Genomic DNA, 16,836 nt, shown 5'->3' with positions numbered 1-16,836 from the left:
TTGTATTGTCGAAATACTGATGAAAAGGAGAATTTCATTGATGTAAGTTCAGCTAGCAATTTGCTTCTGTTAACGTTCCCCAGTTGTGTGGAAAATAAACTTTTGATGAAAGTTGCTTTACGCACTTCTGATGTATTAGTATTACCATGTTTGTTTCTGGTGTGTTGTGGGTATAAAATAGTGTGTACTGTCCTAAAAAATCACATGTGACACATACCAACGACATAGACTTGTTGTAACCTATTATTCAACCTATTATTTTTGTATTTAATGGGGATTAGTCAATATTTTGGTTGCATTTATTTCCTAATTTGACTTAACTTTTTTAACTTAACATTGTGTAAGTACCAACTACCAACGTACAAGACAATTGGTCATATAAGATCCCCAAAATGGGTGTATCTGTATCTTATATCTTAATCTATATTTTTACACTTAGATCTATAAATAGTTGACCTTGAAATATCAATTGACAAGCACTGTAGGTGTTTGATATTATGGCATTAGTGCAAGGTACACCTTCTCCCACTGGAAATTATAGTGATGACAGTAACAGTGAAGGAAGCAACATGGGGGTCGATGGAAGCCAACAAGGTATTACAATGATTATATATCTTGTGTTGAAAGGCATGGTATTTTATATTCTTAACCGCTCATGATTTATTTTAGTCTTGCACTGGATTAGTCAAAACACTGCCTCTGAATAATTATGATGTTTTGGTTTTGTTTGTTTTTAAACGGTTTATAAATGTGAAATCAATGCTTCAAGTTGTACAAGCAACCCATTACAATACAGGCCTGTAACTAATCACTGTTAAAAAAAATATCGCTGTTGTCTGTAATATATGTTATGTTTTGTGAAGCTAATATATTGTAAGACATTCTGTGGTGTGTTACAAATGAGTTTGGCTGGTTTATCGACATGTAGTTTTTTTCCAAACAGTCATTCAAACCGGTCACATTCTACCTGATTTGGTTAAACTTATTCTGCCTTTTTTGTATGTTGGGTTTTGACCAATCTTTGTGGCAGTTTTAGTGCATCATGTTTGTTCTGTAGTAAATAAAAAAAATGTTTCTAAATGTCAGATTTTTCACTTTTCAACTAGCTCCAATTTGTTCAAACAATTGTCAAATATTGTGCGTGTAAGATGTCAAAGCTTCCATGTTTTTAGTCTTTTTCATTCATAGCTGGGCTGGTTTAAAGGTAATATAAGTCTGAAAAAAAATCCAAACAGTACCAGTGTTTTGGTGGACATACTGAAAAAAGGTGCCTGCCTTGTTAGTGCAGTGCACTTCAAAGACTGTAAATACTGCAAAAAATTGCTTGAAACTCTGTTTTCCCAGTATTTTCAGTTAAGCAATTATTGTGTAATAGAACCATTGTGTTAATAACAACTTACATTTTGTCTCATATTTGCCACTGTTTTTTTTTAACAAAACACTTTAACTTAGTATATATATAACGAGTTGGTTTCACCAAGAACAATTGATACAAGGCACATTTTACCAATCTAACACAAACAAATAACATGCATATTATCAATTCTTATAACCAACACTAGGGTGATAATTTATCAGGTATAAACCATTTCAGGTTTTTTTTGCAACTAGTTGTTATTAACTAAAAACTATTCAGCAGTTCTCTTTGACTGTGCAAATAAGTCCCCAGGATATCATGTATTTTGTTTGCCCTTCAACCTCAAACTACCAATAATGCATGTCAATATTCAATGGTGTCAAGTATAATCATACCACAGTGGGCAAAGTCCATTTGGCCTTTACCTATAACAAGTTCATATTGGTCCCTTGCATCCCATACCTTCTTTATCATAAAAGTTCTGTTTTAGGCAACATGTGTTAAAATGTTTGATGTATACAGTACTGGATTTCTAAAACGGACCTAGCAAACTGTTGTTAATTTGAATAAACTAATTCTGCATTTTTGACATACCATTTTTAATTTTAATGTATAAAGTGCCTCAGGCACACTGAGTTTTGCATTGATTCTTTTGAAATGTAAAAGGTTGCAGTACCATTTTATGTATAATGTTCACCTAAAAATTGGCTTGTTTGGTTTTCCTGAAAAATGAGTTGTTTGTTGGTTTCTGTGTGCATTGTGGAACCATTGTAAATATAAGCGTTGTAGGTATAGTAGTATCATTGTTGTAGCAGGTTTTGTAAAATTAGAACAAGAAGTTAATGATTATTGTGGCTGTGGGGTATTGCTCTGTCTTTTTTGCAGTGGTTACAAAAGTATTTCGTTGCTGGGAAGTTGTACAGAGGTAGTTTCAATGTCATTTGGAACTTGTCTTTTTACATGCAGCAGGTTTAGCAGTGTATTGTAGTAAGAGCCATAAAATATGTGAATATAAGACATTTAAGTATAAACCAACCAGTATACAGTTCCATCGCAGTTCTCAGTGTAACCACTTTGTGTGCACTGGTTGGTACTGATTACCTAAAACATGTCATTAATGTTTGTGTGACAAAGACAAAGCCTGGTGAGCTAAATTTATTCCACCTCCCATACTGGGATTGGTTGAATGTGAGGGTGTGTGTGGTGACATGGGAATAACCAGGATGAACTGAAAATTTAGGTTGTGTTCTTGTTAATGTTTTGGTTCTGCAATGACTGAATGTTGACATGGTGTAATGTAAACTAATATCTCCGTTGTGTTTTCATTCCAAAGGTATGTGTATGGGTAGAGCATGGAAGCATTTGTTGGCAAAATAAGACAGTTGCTATGTTGTTGGTTTATTTTTCATTATCTTCTATTTCTTACATATTTGAATACAATTTAAATTGATTTGTAATGGAATGAAAGTGATTGTAATGAATTTTCCTTGTGTTATACCGCATCAGATGTTACTGTTTCCAAGCTACAACCTTGCTGGTTGCAAGCGTTTCACACAAACAAACACGTTAATCGTTGTATTGATTGAATCCTAATCGCTGTTCCATGTGTGTAGTAAAAAGATCTGGGACGAGTCCGCGCATGATTCGATCTACTTGCTTTTTTGCGCTCTTAGGATGACCGTTTTACACGATGTCACAACTTAAATGAATTTATTTAAAAAAAAAGGAATTTTTTTATGTGAGTTTACAAAAACTCCAAAATGTAGCTCTAAGTTTAGGGCAAGTACGATAATTAAAAAAATGCTTCGAGCGCAGTCGCAGTGGTACTCGCTGTGCTGAGGCGCCGATTTCCAACTGAAACGTGTCGCGCCACTGATGACCGCAAGTAACCTCGACCCAGTGTAACCTAAGACGATTCCCGCTTGGGGGGTTTCCCGCCTAATAGGCAACGGAAGGTTTCAGTGAGCGTTTTTTTGAGTGTCAAGGCATGATGACAGTACTATTTTAATTTCGAAACAATAAAAAATTCAAAGGGCTGTTTGATTAACACCAGTCAGAGGATCGGTATGTATATAAATGTAGATTTTTGAATGGTCAAAACATTTTGTGGAGATGTTTTTTTTTCATGACAACACATATTTTTCAAAGGCCATAGGTCTATGCATGGAAAAATGTTTTGCAGTATAACATATTGATTGATGATTCAAACAGCTTATCAGATTTGTTCTAGCTTCTTGCCAACACTACAAATTCGAGACCTAAACACCCAAAATGTTTAAACTTCTCAATATGCCCTTACAATAAAAAAGATAATTTAATTTAAGTTTGTTTCCTGGATTGACAACATGCACTCGTCAATCTGTATTAAAAAGGGGCTCCTTGTCAAGAATTACTGATGTGTTGATTGCCCTACTTTGTTCAAAAGTTAATTCCTTGTTAGTCGTCACTTTTCAATCAAAGGATTATGTGTGAACGACCCTGCACTGCACGGAGCGCGTATTTTATTCCGGTTTTCTTTTAAGGTTGGCGTTAGTCGTGGATTTACTGAATAGTTTATTATCTGCAGGTTAATGAATTGCATAGAAGCTTACGAAGTTTTCAATTCGCCGTGTGTGGTTTAATTTCCTAACATTCATGAGACCGTTGCTATTTGGAAAAGGAAGTTTAGGGTATTGTGTGCGCCAAATTCAGCCGAGGTTGTGTGCATTTTTTTCAGATGATCGAGAACGTAGAACAGAAAGTGCAGTATTATTGTGTATAATCCAAAGATCGATGCACTTTAGGACAACCGAGCTAAATTTACCCCACTTTGACATTTTTTTGTTATTGTTTTAACACGGGCCTCTTTTTAAACAGCTTTACTTAACCACCGCGTAAAAGTTCGCCACACAAGCGCCGAAGCAAGTGAGGCCATGAACAAGTTGGGAGAGATCGTGAAGGATGGGGAAGTTCTCGATGGAATTTCCATGACACGGAAATATTTAACTGTCGCTGTTTTGTTTTTCATCAACTTAATCAACTACATGGATCGCTTTACTGTTGCAGGTTTGTTCAAGTTTGTGTATTTCACTTAACACGTATGTCGGAATATTGTACCGTCTATAGTCGATCATATGTTTTTCACAGCAGAAAATTGTTTTACCCAAAAAGTTGTGGAATTGTTTTACAATCGCAGCTTAACACGCATCCTTCATTAGGTTGAAATTGCTTCCACTATTAAAGGGTTTAACATTATGAGTTATAAACATCAAAGTTAATGTCGTTTTTATAAATGTTTGAAGATGTGTTAAGTGGTACAGATCGCCTCAAGCAATATTCGTCCATGGAGACACAAGCAGCTTATATTTTACTATTAGTTTGTTGAGCTCATGCAAATTTCGAACCTTTTTTTATCAGTTATTTTCTTCAGTTCCTTACCCTGGTAAAAAAAGTCCATACACCGATGCAAAAAACGGAGAAACCAAAGAATTTGGTGTACAGTATTAATTTCACAACATAGTTTTATTCTTATTCCACAACATAGTTTTATGCGTATATATATGTCGTGTAGGAGTAACTTTATGTGCACAGGAAACGTTGACGTAAAAAGCCTCTTCCGGGTTTAAAGCACGCTGACTTGGAAGATTCTCCTGCAGCGCATGGTTAACTCAGATTGATTTTGCTTTTGTGCAGTAAATTAGGCATCTTCAATTAACTGGCATTTGACGTTTTCTATGTTTTCTGTTAAAATTTGGAAGCAGAAATGAGAAGTTAAAACGCAGGATCGTTAAAATATGTTGTCCTGTCACTTTGGCTGCTACCCGACAACCACCCAGCACATGTTCCAATTCAATTGCTCTATGTGGACACCTAGCGTTACAAGTTTAACACACATTTGTCGTTAGGGGGCGCAAAGCAATAATATTCAATTATTCACCGTGAATCGTGGGCAGGAACTTGACCGAATGGTCTGGCGCGCCTGACCCATATACAGACTTAAAAAACCCTGATCGGGATTCAAACCCCGTGAAAAAAAAAAATCGTGCCATTTAGGAGGTATTCAATATTTTATAGCTACCAATGACAAATGATTTGCCCAAAAGCCGTTTTGCGGAAGAGTTGTTGGCATGACCTTAAACCTTCGCCTTTAATTGAAGACATATCAAACCAAACGCGATGTGATTTTATTAACCCTCCAGTTCACACGTGATCAAACGCTTCCCTGATTGGTTACGACCCAAGCAAAATGGAAATGTCCAATTTTCTGCCGGGATTAAAGGAAGGTAGTCGTAAGGTCACTATTGCATTTAGTCATCAGGACATGTCGTCCAGTACTCGGCCGGCTAACAATAGTGCTAAACGACTTGTAATGTTTGAAGAGGTTTTTGAAACGATTTTTGTTAATAGTGACATAACTACCGATGTTATAATTTTGTAATAAGTAAAACGGGCGATTGGAAAAAAATACAACAGGATTGGTATTTTTGAAACAAAGTTGAACACAACTTTGGCGTCGTAGAAAATCCAATTTAATAGTGCCCAAGGTCGTGGGATCGTACGAATGAATGGACCCCCTTCTACAATAACACTCATACATTAATTCAACTATTCCCACCTTCGACAAAGCAGGGAGGCTTCGTTTGTGTTGATGTATGCTTGATAAGCGGGGAATGTTATCATCTTCCCCTCCCAAACTTTCCCATGCAGCCGTTTTACCACCACGAGGAGGACACATACCGTACACTTACAGGATATAAAGGGTGCTGTTTTGTTCTCCCTCCTTAACTTGTCTCTTATTAGGCTTTGTCTAACAATTTTGACAAATTTTTAAACAGTACATAAACGTTCGATGTTACGTACTTTTATGTTCTTTTCATTGTTGCCTAAAAAACATTAAAAAATACATTTGAACACGCAGTGATTGTGAAATTCTTTATAAATTACATGCAACCGTCAAGCACACAATGATTTTTAATGCACTCTAGCGACTGAAATTCGGTCTGTGTTTTGTCATAATGTGACATTCCATACGTCACAGGCCCACAGTGGCACCCACTGTGGGCGGGCTACGCTTTTTTAATCTAGCTGCTCTGTGTGAACACTGAAACATTTCTTATTGTGTTTTTTTTGTGTTTCGGCGGTTTGTATTTATCGATTTTTTTATACTTATTTATTATTTATTTCCTTTTTTTCTTCAATGAAAATAAGTATTCTTGTTATTGTCTGAATTATCATACCCTAACGACTTATTTGCCCAAGTTTCCAAGAAATACGTTTTAAAAAATGAAGTGTGTGTTTGTCGTTTTTTTGTTTTTACACATTATTACCGAAATTATGTTTGTTTTCATTTAGGCGTCTTGCTGCAGATCCAAACGTTCTTCGGTATCGACAATGCTTCAGCTGGTTTCATTCAAACTGTTTTCATAATAAGTTACATGGTAGTTGCGCCGCTTTTTGGTTACCTTGGCGACCGATTTAACAGGAAGTTGGTGATATTGGTTGGAATGTTAATCTGGTCGGGATGTACACTTCTTGCATCATTTATCAACGACCCAAACGTAAGTTAATGTTATTTTTGTATTTACCAGGTTTGCGAAGACATTCGGGTCGGGCGGCCTGTGGCATTGTTTTGCTCATATTTTTTACATCTTTGTCCGGGTGCTACGAGTAACAAGAAGTTAGGCCTCACTTCCTCGTGTTACGTCATTTTACATTTCAGTCACGCAACTGAAATACAATGACTACTGGTGTTTTCACGACGTTAAACTGCATTATTTGCGATCAAACGTATTACAGATTGTTTTGCTAAATTAACTCAACGAACATTTGTGGCCCATCGGCATTTATCGTCGAGAGACATCGTTTTGTTGCGAGTTATTAGGTGCAGAGGTTTGTGCTACGTTTGCTGTTGAAAGAAACTACAGCAACTTTACCGAACTGATAAAACCTGGTGCACAGGATCCTTGATTTTCATGAATTGTGGAGTTAGTTACTTAAACAAACACGATCCAAACAAGAACTGTGTTTTTGTTTCTCCAATAAGTTGTTATGTCAAATATTTTCCAGGTCTTCAGGGCGCTTAATTTTCCGATTGTAAGTGTATAATCATAGCTTTGCACAACTTAATGTGACTTGTACATGTCGCAATTATGGATAATAACTTGTAATTTGTCTTTTCAACTTTATATCACAATCTCAAAAAAAGATGTTTTCAGCGTTAAACCATTTCCATCATTACAACCAAGCAACGCACACTGAAATGCTGTGACTTTAGGACGCAGCGGCCTAGCTTGTCTGTGCTGCCAAGTTCAGAATCCGATTTTTATAAATTCTTAAACCGACATATCCCAAGAAGTAGTCTGGTAATCCATTTTGCGTGGTTTTGTTTTAATCCAGCGTTCCTTTTGTTGCTAACTTATAATGCACAGAATTATTTTGTTCAAGGAGCGAATATATTTTTTCAGTATTTTATAAGTTTCATATGACCAATAAAAATTTACAAAAAACAAACTGTTTACTTCGAATTTCGCAAATTGCAATTTGAAAAAAAATAAGCAAAATAAGCATCAGTGTGGATGGCATGACAATTGACTATAAGTTTGCGAACTGTCCGTTCGAAACTTGTGGTTTTAGCGTCTGCACGTGAAAGTGACGCGATATTGCATTTTCACTTGTGTGTCGAGGAAAGCATGTATGTAAGGTTAATATCGTCCGGTTATCATCTGTGTTGAAATGTGCGACCTCTCCAATTGTCATGCTTTATTGATTTCTGTTTGTTAGTACTCGCTGAAGCGCAGCATGCCTCTAAGTTTCTGTTTTTGTTGCTTTCGAATACCTTGTGTAGCGTAAGGATGGTGTTTCTGGTTTTATGCAAAGCCCTTATTTGCTCGTTGTTTGTGGCCATATAAGATAAAAATAAATTTGATCTCCAACAATAACTCTCCCACCCCCTATAGCGCGGAAAATACACCCACCCGCTGCGACATCATGCTGTTAAGAAATAAAAACTCCTTTCAACAACAAATCTAGATAAGCAATAGCACTGAGCAAAACATATTAAGCCTTATGGTACATGACGTCATTGAATTGATATTTGATCAAGTTTTTATGTCGCCAACTAGAAAGGGTCTTTGGTGATTGTTTGCCATTTTTTGAAGTGGTAAGCTTCGTCCCTCTTCATTCACGTAATTTACTACATAGTTCATTTAGCATGTTCACATAATGTTTTAGGCCCCATGTCAAACATTCATTTCCTTTCCAGCATTTCTGGATGTTCTTGTGTCTGCGGGGATTGGTGGGAATTGGCGAAGCTTCTTATTCCACTGTTGCCCCAACAATCATCGCTGATCTTTTTGTGAAGTCACAAAGAACAAGAATGCTGTCGGTTTTTTTCTTCGCAATTCCAGTTGGAAGGTAAGCTGCAAATAATGCATTTGTAAAAAGGTTATTTGGCTAAAGTTCAATGTATCTCTTCCCTGCCTTTTTTTTTTAATTTGTTGACCAGTCAAACTCCATTTACAGCGACAAAGTTATTTGCAAAGGGCCGTTTGCCTGACCGGATTTACACATTCAAAAGCGTGTTTAGAATGGGAATTGTGCAGTAAAGTGACGCCAAATTGATTAAAATTGTTCAAATTTAGTTGATTTGTTTGATGTCAACAAAACTTAGAATCGGATTTAGGGATTTGCATTCCACGTTTGTATGTACAATCTAATCGGGGAACTCGATGCAAAAAACAGTGTGTGTAACAAGATCTACATGCAACGCGTTTTCATTGTAACAGAGCACCCACTAAGATTTGGTGCCAAAACCCCTGTTTTCTGTTACTGTGTGTAATTTCCTGCTGTAAATTGGGTCATATATAATCCCATATCCAGGCCCGCCTCATCTGAACGTAAATATCCAGACTGCAGAGACGCTTTGATTCCCTGCGGCGATTCTGACATACCGGGCATATTTTACACATCACTGCACACTGTGTCACGTGACTGCCTGGGTGTGGTTTTAAGTTTTGGCCGAAAATCGCCGACTGGAGCCTGGTGTGGTGCAAGCTACAAAATTCGGTCGAACTTTGGAGTGATCACACAGTCACGTGATAATTTGCTTACAATCGATGATGTGTGACGTCATAGTGGCATGCACTGCAAAAAATGTCAAATCAGCGCTGAGTTTTCAAAACGCGTCGCCTTATGATCAAACAATTAATTAACAATGGTGGACGAATGCTTACGCCACGACTCTCTGATGCTCTGCCAGTCCCAAGATTGCATCGAGAAGCAATCTCGCGGTTCAATTAAATACGTCTAGGCGCGTGACTTGCATTGTTACGTTGGCCCTGCATAAAGTCCATTGTGACGTAATATTCCCGGAAGAGAATGGCTTTCGAACGATTTGTCGAAGCTGAGGGATTTCGACATAGTTGGTTTTAAAATTTAGGCCAGAGGAAACAGAAAGTGGTGCTGGATTGACGAGCTTGTGTAACTTCATTTGTTGGTCGTAAAATGTTGGTTTCTGAGTGGATTGTGAAAAACTTTTGTCCGTACTTGAAGTTGGCGATTCCATCATTCTAAATTGTTCAGTTTAAATTTCAAAGTTGTCGAGGCTGACAGAATTTGTTGCATATCTTTTTTGTGAGTCATTTGTATGTACCTAAACCGTAACTTATTTTGGTTGCAGCCGCACAACAGCACAATTATCGGGATTGTGTCGTATTGAGTGGTCAAAGTTTACTGCTGCGGCTTGGTGCGTGTCACGGTTAATCGTTACATCTTTTGTCAACATGGTGCCGCGTGGCACTGTGCATGGTGGTGTTTTGCTCTCAATCAATGATTTACGTAAATTGGCATGATAATCCAAACCTGCCAGAAATACCGAGTCTCAAGAGGAGTAGGAGTTTTGCATGTTTTGATTTGGTGTCATAAAATCTGTTTGAAACTTGTACACATCTGGTCTTTGATTATGAAATTTGTATGGATTAGGTAAAACAAAAATGTTACAATCTGTTTTTATTTCCTCCATAACTTAACCTAGATTTTCCGCAACTCTACCACTTCGATTCGCTTCATTAAATTCTCTCGCCTGCCTTTTTCACTTTTCTCTCGCTAAACACGTGAGTACGTGAGTTTTTTGCCTGGTGGAAGTTGGTTTTGCTGCGGTGCCGAAGCAGTTGGTCGATGTTAGCAGAGCGAGATCCAATACTCATGGATGGCATGCACAAGCTAGCCACTTTTGGGTTGGTTTTGAGAAAGTATTAAATGTTGAAATATTGAAAATTGATTTGTATACTTCGTTCGTCTTGGCCGTTTTGACTGTGCTAGAAAGGAGTGGTAAGGCGGTAATAATTTAAGGTGACTATTTGTGCAGTGATGCAGTCCTTGAATATTTTTGTGTTTCTTAATGTAATCATTACTGTGTTTTTAGATTAGACCTAAAACGAGGCAATTTGATTTGCCTACTTTGTAACGCTAACATGTGATTTTTCTGATTACCAGGCACACAGACTATGTACGACGTATGGTTAACAAAAGTTAACAACTTCTAACGGCACTTGTGACAATTCTAAGCAGGTTAGCAGGAGGGTGTGACTGATGACGTCAGTGCTCTACTTTCAGTACTTAAGATTTTTTATTGATGACATGACAACTTTTGCCTGCTAAGATGTTTTTTTATTGCGTTCCCAATAATTGCCCAAAATTGTGGGCCTTGTGGCTTATTGTGTAAACCTCGCTTTTTACAGAAAATAGTTTACTATATTCAGTGACCTGTGTGTCCACATTTTAGCGACTGTGTAATGACTGTGTGTCATGTAGATAATTGTCGTAAAAAGAATATAACTTTTTTTTGCCAATTTTGACTTGAAAAGGTGAGATTGAGACCAGTTTGGACAATTGCGCGACTCAGTAGCCTCAATATCTCGTGTAATAGTTTTTTGTACATGAAAGTGGAATTCAATGCAGACGCTGTGTGTTTTACATTTTAATGTCGATGTTTGTAATGCTAAAACTAACTTCCAGTCTTCCACCATCTCATTCACGGACTATCGTCACTATCGCGCCCGCCATTGTTTCCACTTGTAACTAATCATCGACGTAAACCGATCCCAATGCTTTCCGATTCTTCTCGTTCTTTTCCTTGAAAACCGACCCGGCGACCAACTCCCGACGTTTAATGGAACACAACGATTTCTATACCGACAACGTGCTGTGAAAAATTGGCGGGAAACTTTTAAAGCACGTGTTGAATGATTTAAATATTTAATTGCGACCGAAACTAAAACGAAACAAATACTTTTCATGCTAAAAAATAACTGACTCATGTTACCAATGCAAAAATTATATTGCTGACTCAAGAAAACCTTCTTGGAGGATTTGTTAAATGTTAGAAAGTAATATTATTTTGTTTTGTTTGACATGTTTTATATGAAGCAACTCGATAAGAATGACGTCATTAGTAGTGACGCATTATCTTGTGCAACATGGTGGCAATATATCGTCTTTCAGAACCAGCTTACATAAAACAGATTTTTAGGGCCGGTGTACATTTCCAACTGGCTTCTGAGCCTTAGCGCTGTCCCACTATGACATCTCTCATAGTCCGTTTTGCAGTGTGGCGTGGTTTGCGCTGGTTTCTTGTGAAGTTTCAGTTTTGAGGTTTTGGTTTTTTAATCGGCCAGTCGTCTTGTGCAAAGCCCAATCATGTCTAATCATACACATACGTGTTGCTTCACTTGTTGTTAGACATATTGGCTTATGCGCATAACGACTTAAATCCCCAGTGTGGATTGATGGTCGCCCTCCAGCACCAACCTCTCCGATTTCCTATTTTTTTGGTTCTTGCTTGTACAGGAAATGTTGTACATGGTTCCCGTACGAAATCGCTGTGTTGCGAAGGTATTGGTAAAATAGGATTGGGTGCAAAATATCTCCCAAATTAGTTGAATTATGTCGTTTGAAATAAATTTTTATTCAGCAAACTTTGTTTAAAGCGTAAACCCTACTACTTTGGATACAATAAAACTTTTCCTAGTATGCGAAAGAATTATTGATGGACTATACTATTTCAATAGTGACGTTCTCTAGATCAGCTTTGAATAAACTGACGTTTTAAGTCTGTGTACTAGGCGATATTTAGTTAAGTTTTTATCATGTAATGTAACCTGTGCTAAGCTGAATCATTTGTTTGATAGTATTTGTGTTTGTTGCATATAGGTTGATAACAAAATCCATTTTGTATGACGATTTCGCTAGGTTTGTAGCAGTGTTATATTGCTATTAGATAATGTTTAACTCGGCCCAGTACAACCCGGTATCAGCTGTACCCGAGCATCAGCATCGGCGCCTTACATCACTGCCGTGGAATGTGACTTGTTTGTATTCGGCCTTGTACAGTGGAGGTGCCTTGTACCACCGTCCCTGCCTGAAGCAGCAGTCTGCTACCTTTGCTGTTTAACTACGGTAAAATCGCATGCGTTACCGCTGGTTACTATGACAAATTTTACCCTTGATTTAAGCATTGGAAAAATGCCAAATGTAAATTTGTTCTCGTTCATATACTTATGTCATTCTGCAGGTACAAATAACTTGTACATGATCCATTAATTTAGAAAAGCGCCAGTTGCTTGCAAGCTCAACTGACTCACAACAAAAGTAAAATAACAAACAAAGGGGGCAGTATGATTATCATGTTAATTTCCTTCGCAAAATCACTTAAACAAGTCGGATAATATATTGTGGGAAAGTTTTTTGTCTTTTGTATAAATATGATCGCAAAAACAATTCAGACACTTGTGGTTTCAAATCTGGCCACAGAAAGCTGCTGTTTTGTCTGAAAATTATTATCAACTTTTTTGTTTTAGTGGCCTTGGATACATTGTTGGATCTGGCGCTGCACAGGGATTTGGATCGTGGCACTGGGCACTCAGGGTAAGTTGAAGCTGAACTAATAACTTGCTGGAATTTTGAAATTTGTTAACAGTTGAATAATGTTTGTATTATTTCATCATTTTTCTGTAAATCTATGCCATGTTGTGCTAATTTTTCAAGGGTAGTTTTAAACACAGGTTACCCCGGCCTTGGGAGTCTTGACCATGATTCTTATGATGGTAATTATTCCCAACCCCAAACGTGGCGCCATGGAAACAAAAACCGAGACTTTGCCTTCGTGTGAAGAAGAGTCGTCGTCTTATCTTGATGACCTAAAATATATTTTTAAGAAGTAAGCTCAAGCGGATTAATTGGCGGGGCGTGTAATGATTCGTCACTGTCATAGCTTAATCGCACAAGCATATTGTAGCCAACTGTCAAATATGTATTGGGCTGTGATTGAGATTTTAATTATTTCTTGCATAAAGTATAACTCCAAATAATTATCTACATCACCACTAATCTCAAAAATATTCTGTTTGCCTAGCCATAGAGTATGTGAATGTAAATTGCAATATACTTACAAAAGTTTCTTAAACAATTCATCTGTATTTCAGCAAAAGCTTTATGCTAGTCACAGTCGCTTTTACATTTATGGCTTTCGTTGTTGGTTCTCTAACTATCTGGGGTCCAGTGTATATCGCCTACGGCCAAATTGTCACCGGTGTTCTTGCTCCGTGTACAGAGGATGTCTGTGAATACGGAGAGTAAGTTCTGAACTGCAAGTTTCAATTCGTCACTATTACAAAATGTTTTTAAAAAATCGTAATGTGTTTGTTGCACCTGTTTTTGAGGTACTTGAGTATGAAATATTTTTTTCTAATCTGTATCTATCGTTTGATTCTGTGATATAGGACTTAAGGTGAAGGTCTAAAAGCCAATATATGTGTTGATGTCATGACATGAAAAAGTATTAAACTTATGGAGTCAAATGTTTTTTTAGTGTTTCGTTTATTTTCGGCCTTGTAACATGTGTGGCTGGATTCCTTGGCGTCGTCATAGGGGCTGAAAGCGCAAAATTTTGGAAAGACAAGGGAAAGAAAAATGCTGACCCGCTCGTGTGCGCTATTGGTAAGTTATGTCACAATCGTCATCATGAATATTGTAATGTAAGGTAAAATTTATGTTGGACGATTTCGATGTAGGTTTGCTCATTGCTGGACCGTTTCTACTCGTTGGCTTTCAGATGACAACAATCAACCTTCCTGTAGCATGGGTGAGCAAGATAATACAAAAACATTTCTGAAGCAAACTTTGACGTTATAAAAGATAAATAGTAAATATTTTTAGCTAAATTTAGTTGAACGGTATTATTTCATCACCAATTTCACAATCTTCCAATTTGGCAAAAAATACTAAAATTGGCATTAATTTTTATAGCCGCCATTTGTCAAATCTCTCTAAAAAAAACTTTTTAGAGTTGTATTTTTCTGGCTGACCTTGGAATGTGTCTCACTTGGACACTAGTTGGCGATATGACAATGGTAAGTTAAAAAGTTGATTTCGTTGCCCTAACCCCCGCACCTAATTAATTGTTTGTTTCAGTACGTCACAATGCCGAGTCGTCGTTCGACTGCCAATGCGGTTCAGATATTAACGATGCATTTGTTCGGTGATGCTGGCAGCCCGTCTTTACTCGGCGTGGTGAGTTTTTCAAACATGTTAAGGTTCTTTGAAAAAACGCCTAGTAAAATTGTTTTAATGTAATTAAGCATAGGAAATAAAATTTATCTTGACGTATTCTCAAGCGTTGTCAATAGACCAATATAATCTTACACTGGTCCGATTACAAATTTTGTATCCATTTACCGTGCATCAGATCACTTCTACACTGTAAACAAAATTTTATTTTTCAGTTATCGGACAGTTTGATTTCAACAATGCCCGACACTTACTACTCAAAGTATATCGCGTTACAACGTGCAATGTATGTTACATTGTTCTCTGCAGCTGTCAGTGGGGCCGGCTTTTTAGTAACTGCTCTTTTCATCGTGCAAGACAAGAAAAAAGTTGACGACTGTCTTGCAGGTATACCCTAGTTAAGAGATTAAGATTTCGCTATACTTTTATGCATTGCGATTATTGCATAGAAATTGTTGTCAGGGCGTCAAAAAGCAAGGTTTGAGAGAGAACATGTTGAGTTCGTCCTCATCAATCGAGAATCTGTCCTTTGACTTTCATCTTCTTTCTTCTTCTTTTCAACTTGTTTGTTTATTTATGGTTTAGCATACGTAACAGTGTCTGTGCCCTTTTAACAACTCCAACTGTAAATAGTTTAAGACTGTAATGCAGTTCCACTGTGATTTCTTTAATAAAATCTTTGTGTTGTCAAAACTTCTGCGACTTATTACATGCCAGATCCAGAAGTGAAGGTGATTGTGGTGTGCAATGACGTGGATGTGTTGTACTTGTGTTAGTGGCACAATGATTGTTTGCAACAAATCTTTGCTGTGATGTTGAGTGATCCATTTTAGCTGTGACTTCACTATTAACATAGTTGTGTTGTTCATGCAGGAAAAACTTCTCCAACCAACAGCACAGTGTCCGACGAACTTACTCCACTTCCCACCGAACCAGAAAGTGGAACAAACACACCCGTTAACTTTCCTATAAACGCTAACTTTGATGATGCAACGCAGCTTCAGAGAGACAGTCAAGCCGAGTTTGAACCATATGATAATTATTTTTCAATCCTCCCCGAAAATGAATCTCGGCCTGCAACGAATCGAATTTCCACAGATATTACCGTCGAGGTAAAACAACCTTGTGATAGCGTAAAGTTTGGTGATGACAAAACACCAGCAAACGTGGATTCAGGGTCTGACGTCAGTCTGTTGGGCGGAAAGGAGAGCCACGTGTGAAAGTAATTGTCACGTGCTTAGCCATTATCGTGTGGTGCCGAAGTTCAGTGTAGTTGCTCCTTTTTATTTATTCGTCCTGTAACACTTGTGATTTAGGCGCTACGGAAATACACATTATGCCACACAACAAAAACAATGCCACATCATTCTGACACCAAGCGTCATGTCAACTTGACGTGACCTTCTACACAAGCCATCTAGCGGCAGCCACTGTTACTCGTTTTAACTACTGTTTGATTGGGGTTATACTCAATGTTTTTTCACAGCGTTTTACAGTATAACGCTTGGTGGTTTAGGTGGGCAAAAATATTTCATGTCATCAATTTGTTGGTGTTTTTGAATGTGTTGTTTGCGTTGCTTTTTTGGTTCTCCCAAAGCGGGAACAATAACAGTGAATAAAATATGTACTAGAGAAGTAATTGTGGTTGAATAATGGTTGCGACAAGCTTCACGACTGTGGCGAACAAAATAAGTGAGCATAGAAAACTAACATGGAACAGTCGAACGTTTTCTGAAGATGTTGCAAAAAGACAAAGTATTTTGCGATTGTCTCACCCTCAAACTTCAGAACCCCAAAACAACGAACAATTTATTTAACTGCACTTGAGATCAATTTTAACGACAGAAGCAGAGACGAGAACAGTTGCGACAAACAGACATTTGTTAATTTTAACAGAAGTAAATACAGGTTTCCACAGAAACGACGGTGGTTGTTGA

At 37.5% G+C, this 16,836-nt stretch overlaps 1 protein-coding gene across 3 annotated transcripts; it reads left to right on the top strand.

The window, feature by feature from the left end:
* Positions 1–411: 411 nt before the first annotated feature.
* Positions 412–16,534, top strand: LOC145215189 (protein spinster homolog 1-like). 3 transcript variants are annotated; one of them, XM_080083868.1, is made up of 13 exons: positions 412–594; positions 4,214–4,402; positions 6,689–6,894; positions 8,598–8,749; positions 13,192–13,258; positions 13,396–13,550; positions 13,816–13,965; positions 14,202–14,329; positions 14,404–14,474; positions 14,677–14,742; positions 14,804–14,902; positions 15,115–15,286; positions 15,362–15,592. In XM_080083868.1, exons 1-13 carry the CDS (start codon positions 498–500, stop codon positions 15,430–15,432), a joined length of 1,623 nt encoding a protein of 540 aa, XP_079939994.1. In that variant the 5' UTR covers positions 412–497; the 3' UTR covers positions 15,433–15,592. The 3 variants fall into 3 exon arrangements, with proteins under 3 accessions (XP_079939994.1, XP_079939978.1, XP_079939986.1); XM_080083852.1 differs by lacking the exon at positions 15,362–15,592 and adding an exon at positions 15,773–16,534 and having other exon boundaries at positions 413–594; XM_080083860.1 differs by lacking the exons at positions 412–594; positions 15,362–15,592 and adding exons at positions 3,293–3,421; positions 15,773–16,534.
* Positions 16,535–16,836: the final 302 nt, after the last annotated feature.

Source organism: Phallusia mammillata, chromosome 1 (assembly GCF_965637545.1).
Source record: "Phallusia mammillata chromosome 1, kaPhaMamm4.hap1.1, whole genome shotgun sequence".
In the NCBI taxonomy this organism is placed as follows: Eukaryota; Metazoa; Chordata; class Ascidiacea; order Phlebobranchia; family Ascidiidae; genus Phallusia; species Phallusia mammillata.
This window is presented reverse-complemented; position numbering and strand designations above follow the sequence as displayed.